At 35.0% G+C, this 14875-nt stretch overlaps 1 protein-coding gene across 4 annotated transcripts in view; it reads left to right on the top strand.

The window, feature by feature from the left end:
- The window catches only part of LOC145688485 (cell adhesion molecule Dscam2-like), a gene marked incomplete at its 5' end in the record, with an annotated part of 1010929 nt that overhangs the window by 947753 nt on the left and 48301 nt on the right, over positions 1-14875 (top strand). For all 4 annotated transcript variants that reach the window (XM_081762790.1, XM_081762793.1, XM_081762792.1 and 1 more), the window contains 2 exon segments: positions 1719-1897; positions 5035-5184. In XM_081762790.1, coding sequence (XP_081618916.1) covers positions 1719-1897; positions 5035-5184 — 329 coding nt within the window.

Here is a 14875-nt window from a genome sequence, read left to right as displayed (position 1 = left end):
TTATATAGACCAAGCAGAACCAGGTATGCTGAATAAAATATTATCAGAACTTCTTGTTCAGGACGATTATCAGGACATTTCTGTGGATATAATCCACTGATACGACTGCTACTTGTCCTGGCGATTTGGTAGCAGTATTTGGAAGAATAAACAGCAGTTTTTACGTTAATACTCTCGGAAATACGTAGTTGCCTTCCTTAGAAAGAAACTTCCCCGAACAGGGAGAGTATGTATTTATGACTGACAACAGTACTGTTCACACTCCTCTGCAAACACGAGAGTGGCAAAGTGAACATCTATAGCTAATTTGAATAAAGTGACCCCTCTACCCCATATTTGAATCCAATTGAACATCTGTGTTCTATAGGATGCAAGAATTGGAAGAGAGGCGTCAAGACAGAGACCAAATGTCTCCTTAAAACCATGTTGTGGAACTATGGCAGCAATTTCGTGACACTGTTGCTTAAGATTTCTATCTAGTATTCCCTCTAGACTCCAAGAAGTTATTGACTCTGGAGGTAACTACACGAAGTACTAGTGTATTACTTTTGTATAAAAATTTCTTTAAGTTCCATTTATTTATTATATTTTCTCAAGAGTAAGACATTCGTTCTTCATCTTTTTTTGTTTATTTACATATTTTAGTTACGCTAAAACGTAAGAGAAGAGTAGCATATCTTCAAAAAGTATTTTTGAGTTTACTTTGAACGTTTTTGAGAACATACTTATTTACTTTTCATACTCCTATATCACTCCTAATATTACTTTCATTTCAGCTCATTAATGACTATTTCACATCTCGGATAAAAGAATTCCAAACGATGTTTCTCCGTTTAATTTCTAGTTTCATGTTTTATCTTAATTCGAATGAATAAAGCTCATTTTATTATTGTCACTTCTTTAGAATTCGAATTCGAGAAAACGTGTGGTATTATTTAACTTCTTCATTCTTCATATTGTGTAATATAACATAATATTAGTTAATAATCATAGGTAGAACGTAGATTCCTGGAGGATATTATTCTGGAAATGAAATTTTCGCGCTATAGTACACTACTTCAATGTAGTTGTCGCTTAAGGAAAATGTATTGCATTAATATTCGACTTACTCAAATGATCAAAGCTTTGCAATTGATCCTATTATTATTATTATTATTATTATTATTATTATTATTATTATTATTATTATTATTATTATTATTATTATTATTATTATTATTATTATTACGTTAATTGTGTTGCCCAGAGCTTGATTTGCCTCTCTCAGAAATTAGAGGTTCATTGATCTCACTTTCATTAGTCATTAAATTACAGTAACTAGTAATTTTCTTTCAGCTTTGTAATGTTTTGCTACTGTTCTGTAAATTTATCCTTGCTTCCTTTGCATGTAACCAGTAACATATATATATTGTAGAACACTTAACGAACACTATGCTAGGAAAGGTATATAAAGAAAAGTATCCAAATAACACCGTACCGTATCTGAAAATCTTTGGCTAGGAAAAAGAGAGTATCTGAAAATAAAATACACTTTAGAAAATACCAGTGTAACTAAAAGTGTGTACGAAAACCAGAACATAAAAACAAAAGAATTTTACCATGTCTATTAGGTGGTGTGTAATACAAACAAGAATTAATCCCATAATGCAGTGTATTTTGGTTGTAAATTCTGATTAGATAATTGTCACGTTTTATTCAATTTTGTTCTTTTATTTCAGTTTAGGAAGACCTAGCAGCTACAATTTTACTACAGTATCCATAAGAGATGGAAAGTCTGGAGCTGCAACTTTGAGTGGTCTGAAGAAGTTCAGAAAATACGGCATTGTAGTACAAGCCTTCAATGAAAAAGGGGCTGGACCAATGTCTAAGGAACTTGTAGCTCAAACCTTGGAAGATGGTAATATTTCATTAGATGTTATCTTTATCTCTTTTACAATATGCTTCAAAAGATTTGTCCCCATCACTTTCACTAGCATTAACTATGTAGTGAATATAAATACATGAATTGTTCGCACTGATAAAGTACTAGTCTTCTGTACCTAATAAAATTACAGTATTCTAATAAAATTACAACAGGCACTACGATTGCGTGACATTAAAAAAATAAGCAACAATTAAACTTCAAGTTAGCAAAAATATGTTATAAACCTCACTTTAATTTTAAAAAATTGGCAAAATGTTTTGTTGACACTTTTCGTACTAAAGCGCCAAATTAGAGCATTTTGGCTAGTCAGTATGTAGAAAAATCTCACAGTGTAATAATAATAATAATAATAATAATAATAATAATAATAATAATAATAATAATAATAATAATAATAATAATAATAATAATATAAGAAGCAAAAGTAGAGCTTTGGCAATATAATTCTAGAATCTTTCAAAAAAGTTGCAAGTTAATTATAACAATTGAAATTGTAATCATAGTTTATAGGTTGTTGATATTTTTGAAGTAGTGTTTGCTTTGATTTGTTTAATTTTCTTTTTAGTATCAAGACTATATGAGACGTGAACTCACAGTTTAACCCTTCAATGCACCGTGTAGCAGATTAGCTACACACTTAGTTCTTGCGTATAAATCTCACAATAGTTGTTTCTTTTCGTAAGTGCATTTTGTCGCAACTTGTATATATTCCGTTTTTACAAGTGCTACAAGAAAACGTCCCTAGGCCTCTGAAAAACTGAGTTTTCTTTCGTTAGAAAACTTTCTTTTGTGAAGTGATAGTTATGTCCTACATTTAGTTATTTTATAGTGCAATATATACATGTCTAATATCTGTGAATGTGTAAAAGAATTTTTTAACATTTAATATTACTAAAACTAAAAACAAACGCTAACCACAAAGTAGATACTGTGACACGGGTTCAAAGTGTAAATCGCACTATGAAGTAAATAACTACAAACAGTTAATAATAAATTATTAACCTAAATTTTTGTCCTAGGATTTTAAATTTGTTTTCCTATAATTTACAATATTAAATTCTACTAATGGTATTTAAAAAAATAAAAATAAAAATCATGCATTTAAGGGTTAATGTGGAATCCGAACTATAGTTATTCACTCAATGCATTCCCAAAGGAGATCGAATCTGAGACCACATGCAGAAAAGGCGCACGTTTTAGCCACCAGGCTAGCGACAAGGATAATCAAAAACACGTGCAAAGCAACGATATTCCAATATTGTTTTTCTTGCCAGTAAGTCTGATCATAAAACTAACCGAAATTGAAGAAACAAGTTCCATCGACCAAATATTATGACTAATTAATTAAACACTGCAAACATTGAATTAGAATCCTGAGACATTTACTACTTTCGGATTTGATGTCATAAAATAAACTCACGTCTAAGAAGATATTGAAAACATGCTGTACGAAATGCTGCATGAGTAAAACTAATACCTTCAGATTAAATGTCAAAAAGTGTTTTCTTGTTAAGGCATTATCACACAATAAGACTTTTAGTTTTACATGAAGTTGGTTAGCATATTTATGTTTGAAGGTTATGAAATTCGTCAATGGAGTATGTCTGTGATTCATGTATAAAAACAGTATATGAAAGTTATATGTACAAACTTGTTCAAGAAAATCTCGTCACCCAGCACCCTTTGAAAAGATTCTTATCCACAAGTGGACCTAAATCAACCAAACATAAATTTTCTTTTTCCAATTGAAATTTATATTTTAAGCCAAAATGTTAAAATTTTCTTCGATGTTACGAGAATATAGCTTTAGAGAGAAAAATGGATAACCAGATTTTTTTCTAACAATACTGTAGAATAAAAATATTTTGAGATTCATCACTAGCATTTATACGTTTCAAAATTCAGAAGTTAACTTTAAAAAATACTAGTAATGTTTTCTATAGCAGAAAAAAATCCTGCACTGATTTTTAGGAAATCTTTATTATAAGCACACAATAGATTTACTTTGTTTAACAGTTTTGTAAGTCCAAATACCAAATTTGATGACCAATGATTTGGACCCTGCTAAGTGAACTTTGTGGTGGACAAACACCGTGTGCGTGGTATTCTTCGGGGTTCTCCCGTTTCCTCCTACTTTCTTCAGTCCACCATTTCAATCATTACTCATCATTACTCATCACCACCGTTTCCTTTAGCCTAACCGGCATAACCGTGGGACGTAAAACTCAAAGATTTCATTTCATTTCAATCATTCGGGAACTAAAAGATCCACTTATCTAAATTTGAAATGTTGGTAGGCCTTAACAGCTTAGTAGAAATGTGAAATATTATGGTGTACAGACAACATTTCACTTTGGAATTACGATGATCAAATTTGAGGTTTGGACTCGACTAAACCCCAAATTTGATGGCCAATAACTAGGGAATCAATGACTTGCATATCATAATATTGCACACGATTACCAGGCTTGTAAAGGTCTACTAACATCTCAAATTTGGTCGAGATCGAATAAGCTTCATCGATTTCGTATAATGTATTCTATATGTTGGTAGATAATACGTTTTTGGTATGTTAGCTGTGAAGTTCATAAAATGTTACATTGTCCTAATTGTGAAATGATAATTACTGTCTGGTTTATATACTGTCTTGTATAGTAGTGCTTGCATAACAAAATGTAATCTAGTCGACTCATATAAATAATATGTGGATTTTATATGAGTAATAATTATCTTCCACTTTAATATAATCATTACCGTCATTATGATTGATTATATCAATTGAAATAAACGACGTTAGAAACATTAGAAAAGGAAATTAATTAAAATTGGCTATTTGTATATCTACATTGTCCTCAATTACGCATAATTCTTAATTGAATAACCAGTTTGAAGAAACTGAACATATTTTGAATTCATTAATCTTTTAGCAAAGGGAGAGATAGTAACTATATTGCATCCAGACAACGTTTTCTTCATTTCAAACAATTTACTTTTATTTTCTCAAAATACTGTTTATACCATCATCTTAATGTAATTTGATTATATGGTGAATGAAGCATTTATTATTGCAATCAAATTTTTTAAACAGCCTTCATTTTTTTTTTTTTCAGTACCAACAGCTGCGCCTTTGGAAGTTAGGTGTTCCAGTCTTGTAGCTCACAGTCTTCAAATCAGCTGGCAGCCTCCTCCGCTTCCATTCCAAAATGGTATTATAAAAGGATATAAGCTATATTACGAGAACATGGAGGATTTGCCGGATGGTAAATAATTTATATACATAATGTTTCTGAAAGCATCAACATATTTTAAACTGCAAGGATAAGCCGTAAGTTTTGTAGTATGATATATATGTTTTATTTGTGGCGCGGGTCTCACTTCATCAAAGTAGTTCAAGCCATCAAAAGTGCTCGCTAGAACGGGTATAGATAGTGGTAATTTGTGTGCTTAACAGTAAAAATGAAAGTGCAGTGAAGCCTAATTAGAAAACTTGGCTTTAAAAGTACGAAATGTGCCACAGCACCAAGGAGTCAACCCAATACATTTAGTGAGTGAGTGACGAGGAAGTAGTTGATCACATCACATAAACCAGACAGTTCAAGAAATTTTTCTTGGGTTGTAAGAACCTTGCCTATTACTTGGGTTGTTGGGCAGACCTAGATTCGTAGATTCCGAGGTTGTGCGCTAAGCTATAGAGGCAATTCTGGCAAATAGCACTCTAGATTATCAAGCAATCTGGGCATGTCACTCTCCATTGTGATTCGTCAGACATCGAGAAAACATCCAAATCTCTAGAATCTCCCCATGGACCTCCGTGTGCTATGTGGGTAGGAGGCTCAAGTGGGCAGGACTCTAGCCAGAAAAATGTAAGAACGCTTTTAAAATTTTAAGTAGAATATCCAATCGGAAAATGGCCATTGGGAAGATTTATGTGCAAATGGGAGGACATGTGTTAGTATGGATCTCACAGAAATAGAAATACAGTGTAGACAGGGGCGGACTGGGATGAAAATTTCACTGTGGAACAATTCCACCAATCGGCCCCTTTCAAAAAAGTAGTCCCTTTTTGTTAACCAGTAAAATTTTTTTATAATTTTTAAAATTTTAAATTTGTTCTTTATAAATTAAGGAATATACGTTCTTGTAAACGAAACTATATTCAATTCCAGATAGGTCTACTTTGTGCTTAGTATTCTCAATGTTCCTTCAATCGTCCCAATAGTATAGGTATTCTGCTGTTTTAAGAGAAATATTTTTTGTGTGTATTTAGCTTTTTATTTTCAACTTCATATAAAACAAAATTTAGGGAGTTGGCTGGCTGGTATATATTCGTGATACACAAATTCGTCTGGAGTTTACTCCCAGTATTCTGAATGATGAAAAATAATTAAACGTTTTGACTTTACAAGACGATGTCTTCTTTTTTTCGGAATTATACTAGAAAATACCTCATTTTTTGTAACTGCAACCTTCACAATGTTAATCCAAAATCCACGCTGAACATTTCGGTAACGTTTGCAAAAGAAACTTGTGGTGGGGGCAATGCGGAAAAGTTACTTCGAGTGATGACCAAAGCACATTTCACCTACAAGAAAAACAAACACACGTGATCCATATCAAATACCCGTGAACTTTAACTCCTATCCGACGTCTTAAACATCAAGTAACTAGCAATTTCCACACTTGTGCACAAATTAACAAACGACCTTTTTTACCTAGTCGTTATTCTCCGAAACTCCAATATGTTCGAAGGGTTTCATCGTTTCCATCCCACGTTTACCTACTTTCCACTAACTCGAGATAAAATATCCGTATAGACATATGATTCTTTTGTTTTTTTCTTTCTTTTTACATTACAGCCCTTGCCTGAGCGTTATGCAAAATAAAGAAAATGGTTGAATTTCGAAAGTAGAGGCCTGTTAAGTTCCATAGACCACAGAGTTATTTAGTTAGTTAGTTACTTGTGGAACGATTATCTTGAAGGTATGCGTTGCTCCATAGCTAGAATAAGAAGCTGATCCATAGTTAACTTAATTGCTTGGCTTTTATTACGAACTCGGGAAATCTTTAGTAAAATTAACTATCAGTTTGTATAACTAATTTTTATTATGGAATTCGATAAGAAAATATGTCTCTGTAATCCACACCTAAAAGAACGGTTTATGAAATTCAGATTACAAAAACTGGTACTGTTTCTTGTAGTGATTTCTATCGTCACAATCACTCAGATGCTTAAAAATTCTGCATTTGAGCGAATGAAATGTATTAATAAAAACATCACTTGAACTTGGCTTCTAAGATATTCAGGTTGTACAGTAAGGGACACTTCTGGATGGTACGGCCATATGGAGATTTATGGCAAGAGTGCTCCACCAGTTGAATCCAAAGAATTTACCGGGAAGTATTGCAACCGAATTAGCTTGAAACGTAGGTGGGTGGCATAATCGCCAGGCACTGAAAATTCCCGTACACTTGGATGAAACCACTACCGTCTACAGCATCATTTCTCCAAAATGAGATGAATCTTAGCTTATAGTTATTATGCCAAACATACTACTTGATATTCGTTCTATTCATGAAGATAAAGTGCAACAAAAAATGAAAGTCCAATCCTGTTGCTGTTGGAATGAACTCTCTTTCAGTCGTTTGATCTGAAATGACTTTGCAGAACCAGAATAATTATTCTGTCACTTCAGGGGGGGGGGTAGGAAGAACGAATGCTCTCCTCCTCCAGTATGAAAACATTATTTTAATCAAATGCTTAGCGAGAGTGAATTCATTAGAATAGCACTTTTATGATTTGAAGTTTTGCTCCAAAGTCATCTTATGTCATAGCTGACGTCATTAAAGAACGAAAGATGCAAATATGATGAAGGAGAAATACACTCACATGTGCAAATTTAGAATTGGAGAAAAATGATTGGATAGCATCCATATTTTGTCGCAAATTTTGATTTTGTAAGTAGACATGTAAAAGCTCACCCGAACCTGAGAGCATCCCACTACCAATTCTTGAATTCAAGTGGAGAACTCAGTTGAGAGCATCAGATGATTACGGAGGGAGAGAAACAACTTAAGGTATGGGGAACGAAGAATGAAAAAAAAAATCTACTTCCCTGGACCGGATTCGATCCATAAACCTCACAATTACCAAGCAACGCCTTTGTTCACTCATCCACAGATCCACACAGAACGATAGACAGTCATATGTCAGGCATAAAGCGTTCGTTACGAACAGTGATTTATTTATACGGGGGAAGCTAGGGAAATTCCCCGTCTCTAGTTTTTCTTTCCCTGGCACTAACTTAGTTACTGTTGTCCCAGCCTGGAAAGAATATTTTCTACCTCTAGAAAATTTCCTAACAATTTTCATACATTTTTTGCAACACAAAACATTTATTCATGGCTGTTCTGCATAATTCTACTTACACAAAACAATTACTTCCAATTCTATGAATTCCCGTACCAAGTAAACAGAAGTACTGAGTATGAAATTCTATATCTCGGCAATAGCTTTGCAGAAAATACCCAAACTTAATTTTCTATTTGGAACAGGGGGGAGCAGAATGCGCCCATAAGATTTGTTTTGGGGATTAGGGGACATAAATTTACATTCAAATGGCAAAATCACACTTTTAATTATACCATAATTTTAGTTTTAAGATCACTAAATGCGTAGAACGAATGCATTCTTTTTGGCTTGGAAGAATAAAATTATGGCTGAAGGTTGAATTGAACAGATTGATTATGATCAGGAACAATGGATGCTACCAAGCAGTGGCGTAGCCAGGAGGTTTGGAACCCCCGACATTTGTAAAAGTTGTTAATGTAAGGCCTTTGTAAAAGTTGTTAATGTAAGGCCTAAGATTGCGGTTTTATTGAAATTTTTCCCGGAGGGGAGTCACGGACACCCCCCAAATGAACGTTTAGCCAGCGGCCCCATGGAATCAAATCCTGGACATTCCTTGCTACCATATCGCGATTTAATTAAATGTTTTAAAAGTTTTTAAAGCTCAATCCCTAACCAAATCGATAACTGCATGATCTATCTCTTTGCAGTACACACAAGACACAATAGAAATATCGTAAAACTTTAATAAAAGCAAGAAAAATGTTTTTTCACAGCGTGAAGCTTACGGTTATTGCTATATATTTATAGCGTAGATATATTGTGTATCTTATTCCATAGCTCTTTGGACCCGTGCAGAATTCCCGTTCCAGCGACCCGAGTTCGAATCTTCGCACCCCTATTTTTTATTTTTTCATTGATCAGGTAGTACTCCAGTAGAACGAAACATATGGTTGCAGTTAAAGGTGTGTTTGATATTCTGCAAGTATTTTTTTATTTATTTCTTGTCAAGCGAAAAAATGAAGTAGAATTTTACAAGCGTAAAACTGTTCAGACTGTTAATAAAAACTAAGAATAAGATTACCGCTCAAAAATATATTGAATTATCTTCAATTGTAGTCCATAATTAGCTATGGTCAAGGAAATGGATTTCAGCTGTTTTGTGTGTGATCAACACATTGACTTCCATCATCCCTATTTCTGGAACTAAATATCACTAATTTTGTTTTATCGTTTATATATAAAATTCTCATCTTTTAGGTCTTAACAAAACAGAGATTATAGTTCAAACTGTCACTATGGTATTACATTTTATTATATAAAGAAATGAATGTATTTCTACTGGACGAGGTCGCCTTGTCTCGTTTCCTCGCCAATACTACTTTCTGCACACAATAGCACACACACACAAGAATAAATAGCATGTATATGAGTTCAATATGGCGCTTTGTTTACTAGTCATACGTTTCAATTAAAAGATCATAGTTGTAGCATCTCTATTATCATAATTGTGTATATAGGGATGCGCACAAATCGAGTCAAGATTTAAGCCTGTCTATACTCGTCTCGAGAAAACGTTGTCTCGACTCATGTCTAGACTCGAAAATATGTTTCTGTCTTCACTCATGTCTCGACTTGACACTTTCTGTCTTTACTCGACTCGAATTCGAGACGAGAAGTCTTTAAATTCGAGTCGAGATAAAATGTACGAGTTAAAATATACGCACACATCAGCCAGAACATTATGCCTACCTATCTAATTGTCAGTATATCCACCTTTGGTACGGATAACAACGGCGACGCGTCTTCGCATGGGCGCAATGATCCTTGGTAGGTCGCTGGAGAGAGTTGACACCACATATGCATACACAGGTCACCTAACTCTCTTAAATTCCGGGGAAGGGGGCGATGTGCTCTGACATCACGTTCAATCACATCCCAGATGTGTTCGATTGGGTTCAGATCCGGCCAGTTGGGGGGACAGAACATCACTTGGAACTCGCCCCTGTGTTCCTCGAACCACTCTATCACATTCCTGGCCTTGTGACATGCTGCATTATCTTGTCAAAATCTGCCACTACTTTGGGAAACATGAAGGGGTGTACGTAGTCTGCAAGCAGTGTGCGATACACCTCGGCCATCATGGTGCCTTGCTCAAGCTCCACTAAACACATGGATGCGCACGTGAATGTTCCCCAGGGCATAATTAAGCCGCCGCCAGCTTTCTCCTTCACGCAGTACAGGTGTGAAGGAGCTATTGCCTTGGCACACGACGGATTCGCACCTTCCCATCGTCATGATGTAGAAGGTATCGGGATTCATCAGACAATGCTACGCTCTGCCACTGCGCCAAGGTCCAGTGGCGATGGTTACGTGTTCAATTCAGTCGTAGTTGCCAATGTCATAGTGTTAACATTTTAATTAACTGAATTAGTCTGGAAATTAAATCTTGATCTCGAAAAATTAACTATTAAGTTTATGCGTCCTGTACCTTTCTAAAGTAATAAATGTTGCAATTGGTTTCAAGGCTGTCTGTGAGTGAATACTTCTTCAAAATAATATTAAAAATTATAGAAAGATTTTCGAGACATTCCAGTTGAGTCGAGGTTTTTACGAGCAGTCTCGACTCGGCTCGAATTTTACAGTGTGGCTCGCCTCGAATCTCGACTCAAATTCATAGAAAACTTATTCATAGTTTTTATTAACAGCCAAATCTAGAACAGTTTTACGCTTGTAAAATTCTACTTCATTTTTTCGCTTGATAATAAATAAATAAATAAATAAATACTTGCAGAATATCGAATCAAACCTTAAACTGTAACCATATGTTTCTTTCTACTGGAGTACTACCTGGTCAATGAAAAAATAAAAAGTAGGGAGACAAAGATTCGAACATTTGTCGCTGGAACGGGAGTTCTGTACGGATCCAATGAGCTACGGAATAAGATACACAAGACATCTACGCTAAAAATATATGGCAATAATCGTAAGCTTCTCGCTGTGAAAGAACATTTTTCTTGCTTTTATTAAGTTTTACGATATTTCTACAGTGTCTTGTGTGAACTGCAAAGAGATAGATCATGCAGTTATCGATTTGGTTATAGTGCGTCCAGTAAGAGAACGTCTCTGACAGCTCGCAGTAACATTGCCACTACTCGCGTGTCAAGGTTTTTTTCGGTTCAACTTTAGTGGCAATTTAATTAATGGTATAAGACAGAGTGATCGTGGTTGGTAACACTGGTATCAAAGTAGGGGCTGCAATATCCCACCGCATGTGGTAAGAAAAGTCAGAGACCATCTCTTGTTGGCCGTGCTATAGGGATTGAGCTTTAAAAACTTTTAAAACATTTAATTAAATCGCGATGTGGGAGCAAGGAATGTGTACCGATTTCATTCTCATAGTAAGGGGCATCCAGAGAAAAAACATGCATTTTTATGTGACAGAGAATACATCACTTGGTTGCAGAGACGTAGCCAGGATTTGATTTCAGAGGGCCGCTGGCTAAACGTTCATTTGGGGGGAGTCCATGGATCCCCTCCGGGAAAAAGTTTGAATAAAACCGCAATCTTAGGGCTTATATTAACAACTTTTACAAATGTCGGAGGTTCCAGACCTCCTGGCTACGCCACTGCTTGGTAGCATCCATTGTTCCTGATCATAATCAGTCTGTTCACTTCCATCTTCATCCATAATTTTATTCTTCCAAGCCGAAAAGAATGCATTCGTTCTACGCATTTGGCGCTCTTGAAACTAAAATTATGGTATAATTAAAAGTGTGGTTTTGCCATTTGAATGTAAATTTATGTCCCCGAAACAAATCTTATGGGCGCATTCTGCTCCCTAAGCCCCGCGTGTGTGTCTCCCCCTCTTCCAAATAGAAAATTAAGTTTGGGTATTTTCTCCAAAACTATTGCCGAGATATAAAATTTCATACTCAGTACTTCTGTTTACTTGGTACGGGAATTCATAGAATTGGAAGTAATTGTTTTGTGTAAGTAGAATTATGCAGAACAGCCATGAATAAATGTTTTGTGTTGCAAAAAATGTATGAAAATTGTTAGGAAATTTTCTAGAGGTAGAAAATATTCTTTCCAGGCTGGGACAACAGTAACTAAGTTAGTGCCAGGGAAAGAAAAACTAGAGACGGGGAATTTCCCTAGCTTCCCCCGTATAAATAAATCACTGTTCGTAACGAACGCTTTATGCCTGACATATGACTGTCTATCGTTCTGTGTGGATCTGTGGATGAGTGAGCAAAGGCGTTGCTTGGTAATTGTGAGGTTTATGGATCGAATCCGGTCCAGGGAAGTAGATTTTTTTTTCATTCTTCGTTCCCCATACCTTAAGTTGTTTCTCTCCCTCCGTAATCATCTGATGCTCTCAACTGAGTTCTCCACTTGAATTCAAGAATTGGTAGTGGGATGCTCTCAGGTTCGGGTGAGCTTTTACATGTCTACTTACAAAATCAAAATTTGCGACAAAATATGGATCATATCCAATCATTTTCTCTCCAATTCTAAATTTGCACATGTGAGTGTATTTCTCCTTCATCATATTTGCATCTCTCGTTCTTTAGTGACGTCAGCAGTGTTGGGTAAGTTACTTGTAAAAATGTAACGCGTTACAAGTTACTTTACTTTCTCTTAAAATGTAACGCGTTAGTAACGCGTTACTTGCCCCCAAAAAGTAACTGTTACTTTACTTCGAAAGTAACGCGTTACTAACGCGTTACTTTTAGGTGCGAAACTTTAAAAATGTAATATATATATATGACTTCAATTTTCCGTACTACTATTACTACTGCTATTATTATTATTATTATTATTATTATTATTATTATTATTATTATTATTATTATTATTATTATTATTATTATTATTATTATTGAACGTTCTGAATCGCTTTATGTAAATGCAAGGACAAATTTTATTTGATATATGAACATTTTCATGTAATGTAACATTGATAAAATGAAATACTGCGTTACTCGTAGGGATGGACACGTGCAAGTTCGAGCGAGTTTTCTTTGACACTCGATTCGACTAGAAACAGACATCTTTGAGCTCGCCCGAGCACTCGACTCGAAAAATTTCCTCCAACTCGACTCGAGCCAATGTGTAGTTTTGAGTACATTTTTCAAGTATATTACATAGACAGTATAATTATTATCAATGACACTACTACTACAACTTTTATTATTATTATTATTATTATTATTATTATTATTATTATTAATTATAACAACACTGTATATAAAAAGAAAGATAGGTGGTTTGTATTTGAATACTAAAAAACAAACTGATTGCCAACCTCAGTAGTCGTGAAGTCTAGGAGTCAAGGGCATTGTTCACGAGCTTCTGAATTTGGGTTGAGGGTCTAGGTTGAGTATTCGGGCTCTAGCCAAACACTGTTAAAAGTTATAGGGTACTGGCCAAATATCTTGAAAACTGCTCGGCCCTGGTTTAGAATTGTCAACGACTCGAGCAGCTCGACTCACAGCTCATTTACTATCGATCCGAACCCAGAAGTGAGCCGAGCCAACAGCTCACCCAACCGACTCGGCTCAGTTGAGCCGAACCGAGCAAAAGGCTCATTCCTACCAAGCCAGCTCCAGCCGATGGTTCACCCCAAGTGAGCCGGCTCGAGCCATCTTCTCAGTTGAGCCAAGCCGAGCTGAGCTTGTTATAAAAAATTCTTGTGGTCTCGTTATCGAGACGAGACGAGATGCGAGCAGTGTCTCCTCTCGTGAGCAACACTAAAAGTATTCCATGGCTTTCGTTTTCCAGTGTAATCAGGCCATAAAAACGAACGAGAAATTTATCAAACTCGACTGGACTCGAAACTCGACGCGAAAAACTGAATCGGTTCGGAACTCGACTCGAGGATATTACCCTTGACTTGACTCGAAATTCGACTTGAATTCGAGTCGAGTCGAGTTTTAGCTTGACTCGTGTTCATCCCTATGCGTTAGAAAAAATGGTTGCTTATCATTATTCTGCTAAACTGATTATATAATAATAACAATGTTGTTATGTAAAATTAAAAATAAAGAATATAGAGAAACATTACACTACTCTATAACACTAGTTAACAAAGGTTTTGTTACATAAAAGGAAATACCTGTTCTTAAAGGAACTTTTTGCGCTGAATTCGAATATGTACTCGGTTTTTCTCCATCACGTACGATTTTCCGGTAACAGAGGGATTTTCGGGAAAATCCCTCAAAAATTTCCCTTTTCGTTTATTTTACACCCCAAGATCTTGTTCCCTTGCATATACTAACATTGAAATTATACCTAAGTATACTTTGATTCATATTTAACAAACCCTCCAAGTTTCGTAATAATCGCTTTATTCTTTCTAGAGAAATAAATATGTTTGTATGTATACTGTGTGTACTGTTTATTGCACCTTATAGTAATGCTTTCAGATCTCTTAACTTGAGGTAAAACGTTTTGCTTTATTACCACAAACACATATATAAAATATAATACAATATAATTTACAAGTGTGACAATTTACAATAAACAATAATACAAATGTACCAAAAGGTCATGAAAAGACAATCAAAACTATCACAATATATGAAAATTCCATTGGGTTA

The sequence above is a fragment of the Thermobia domestica genome, chromosome 6 (assembly GCF_964235325.1).
Source record: "Thermobia domestica chromosome 6, izTheDome1.hap1.1, whole genome shotgun sequence".
Taxonomy (NCBI): domain Eukaryota; kingdom Metazoa; phylum Arthropoda; class Insecta; order Zygentoma; family Lepismatidae; genus Thermobia; species Thermobia domestica.
This window is presented reverse-complemented; position numbering and strand designations above follow the sequence as displayed.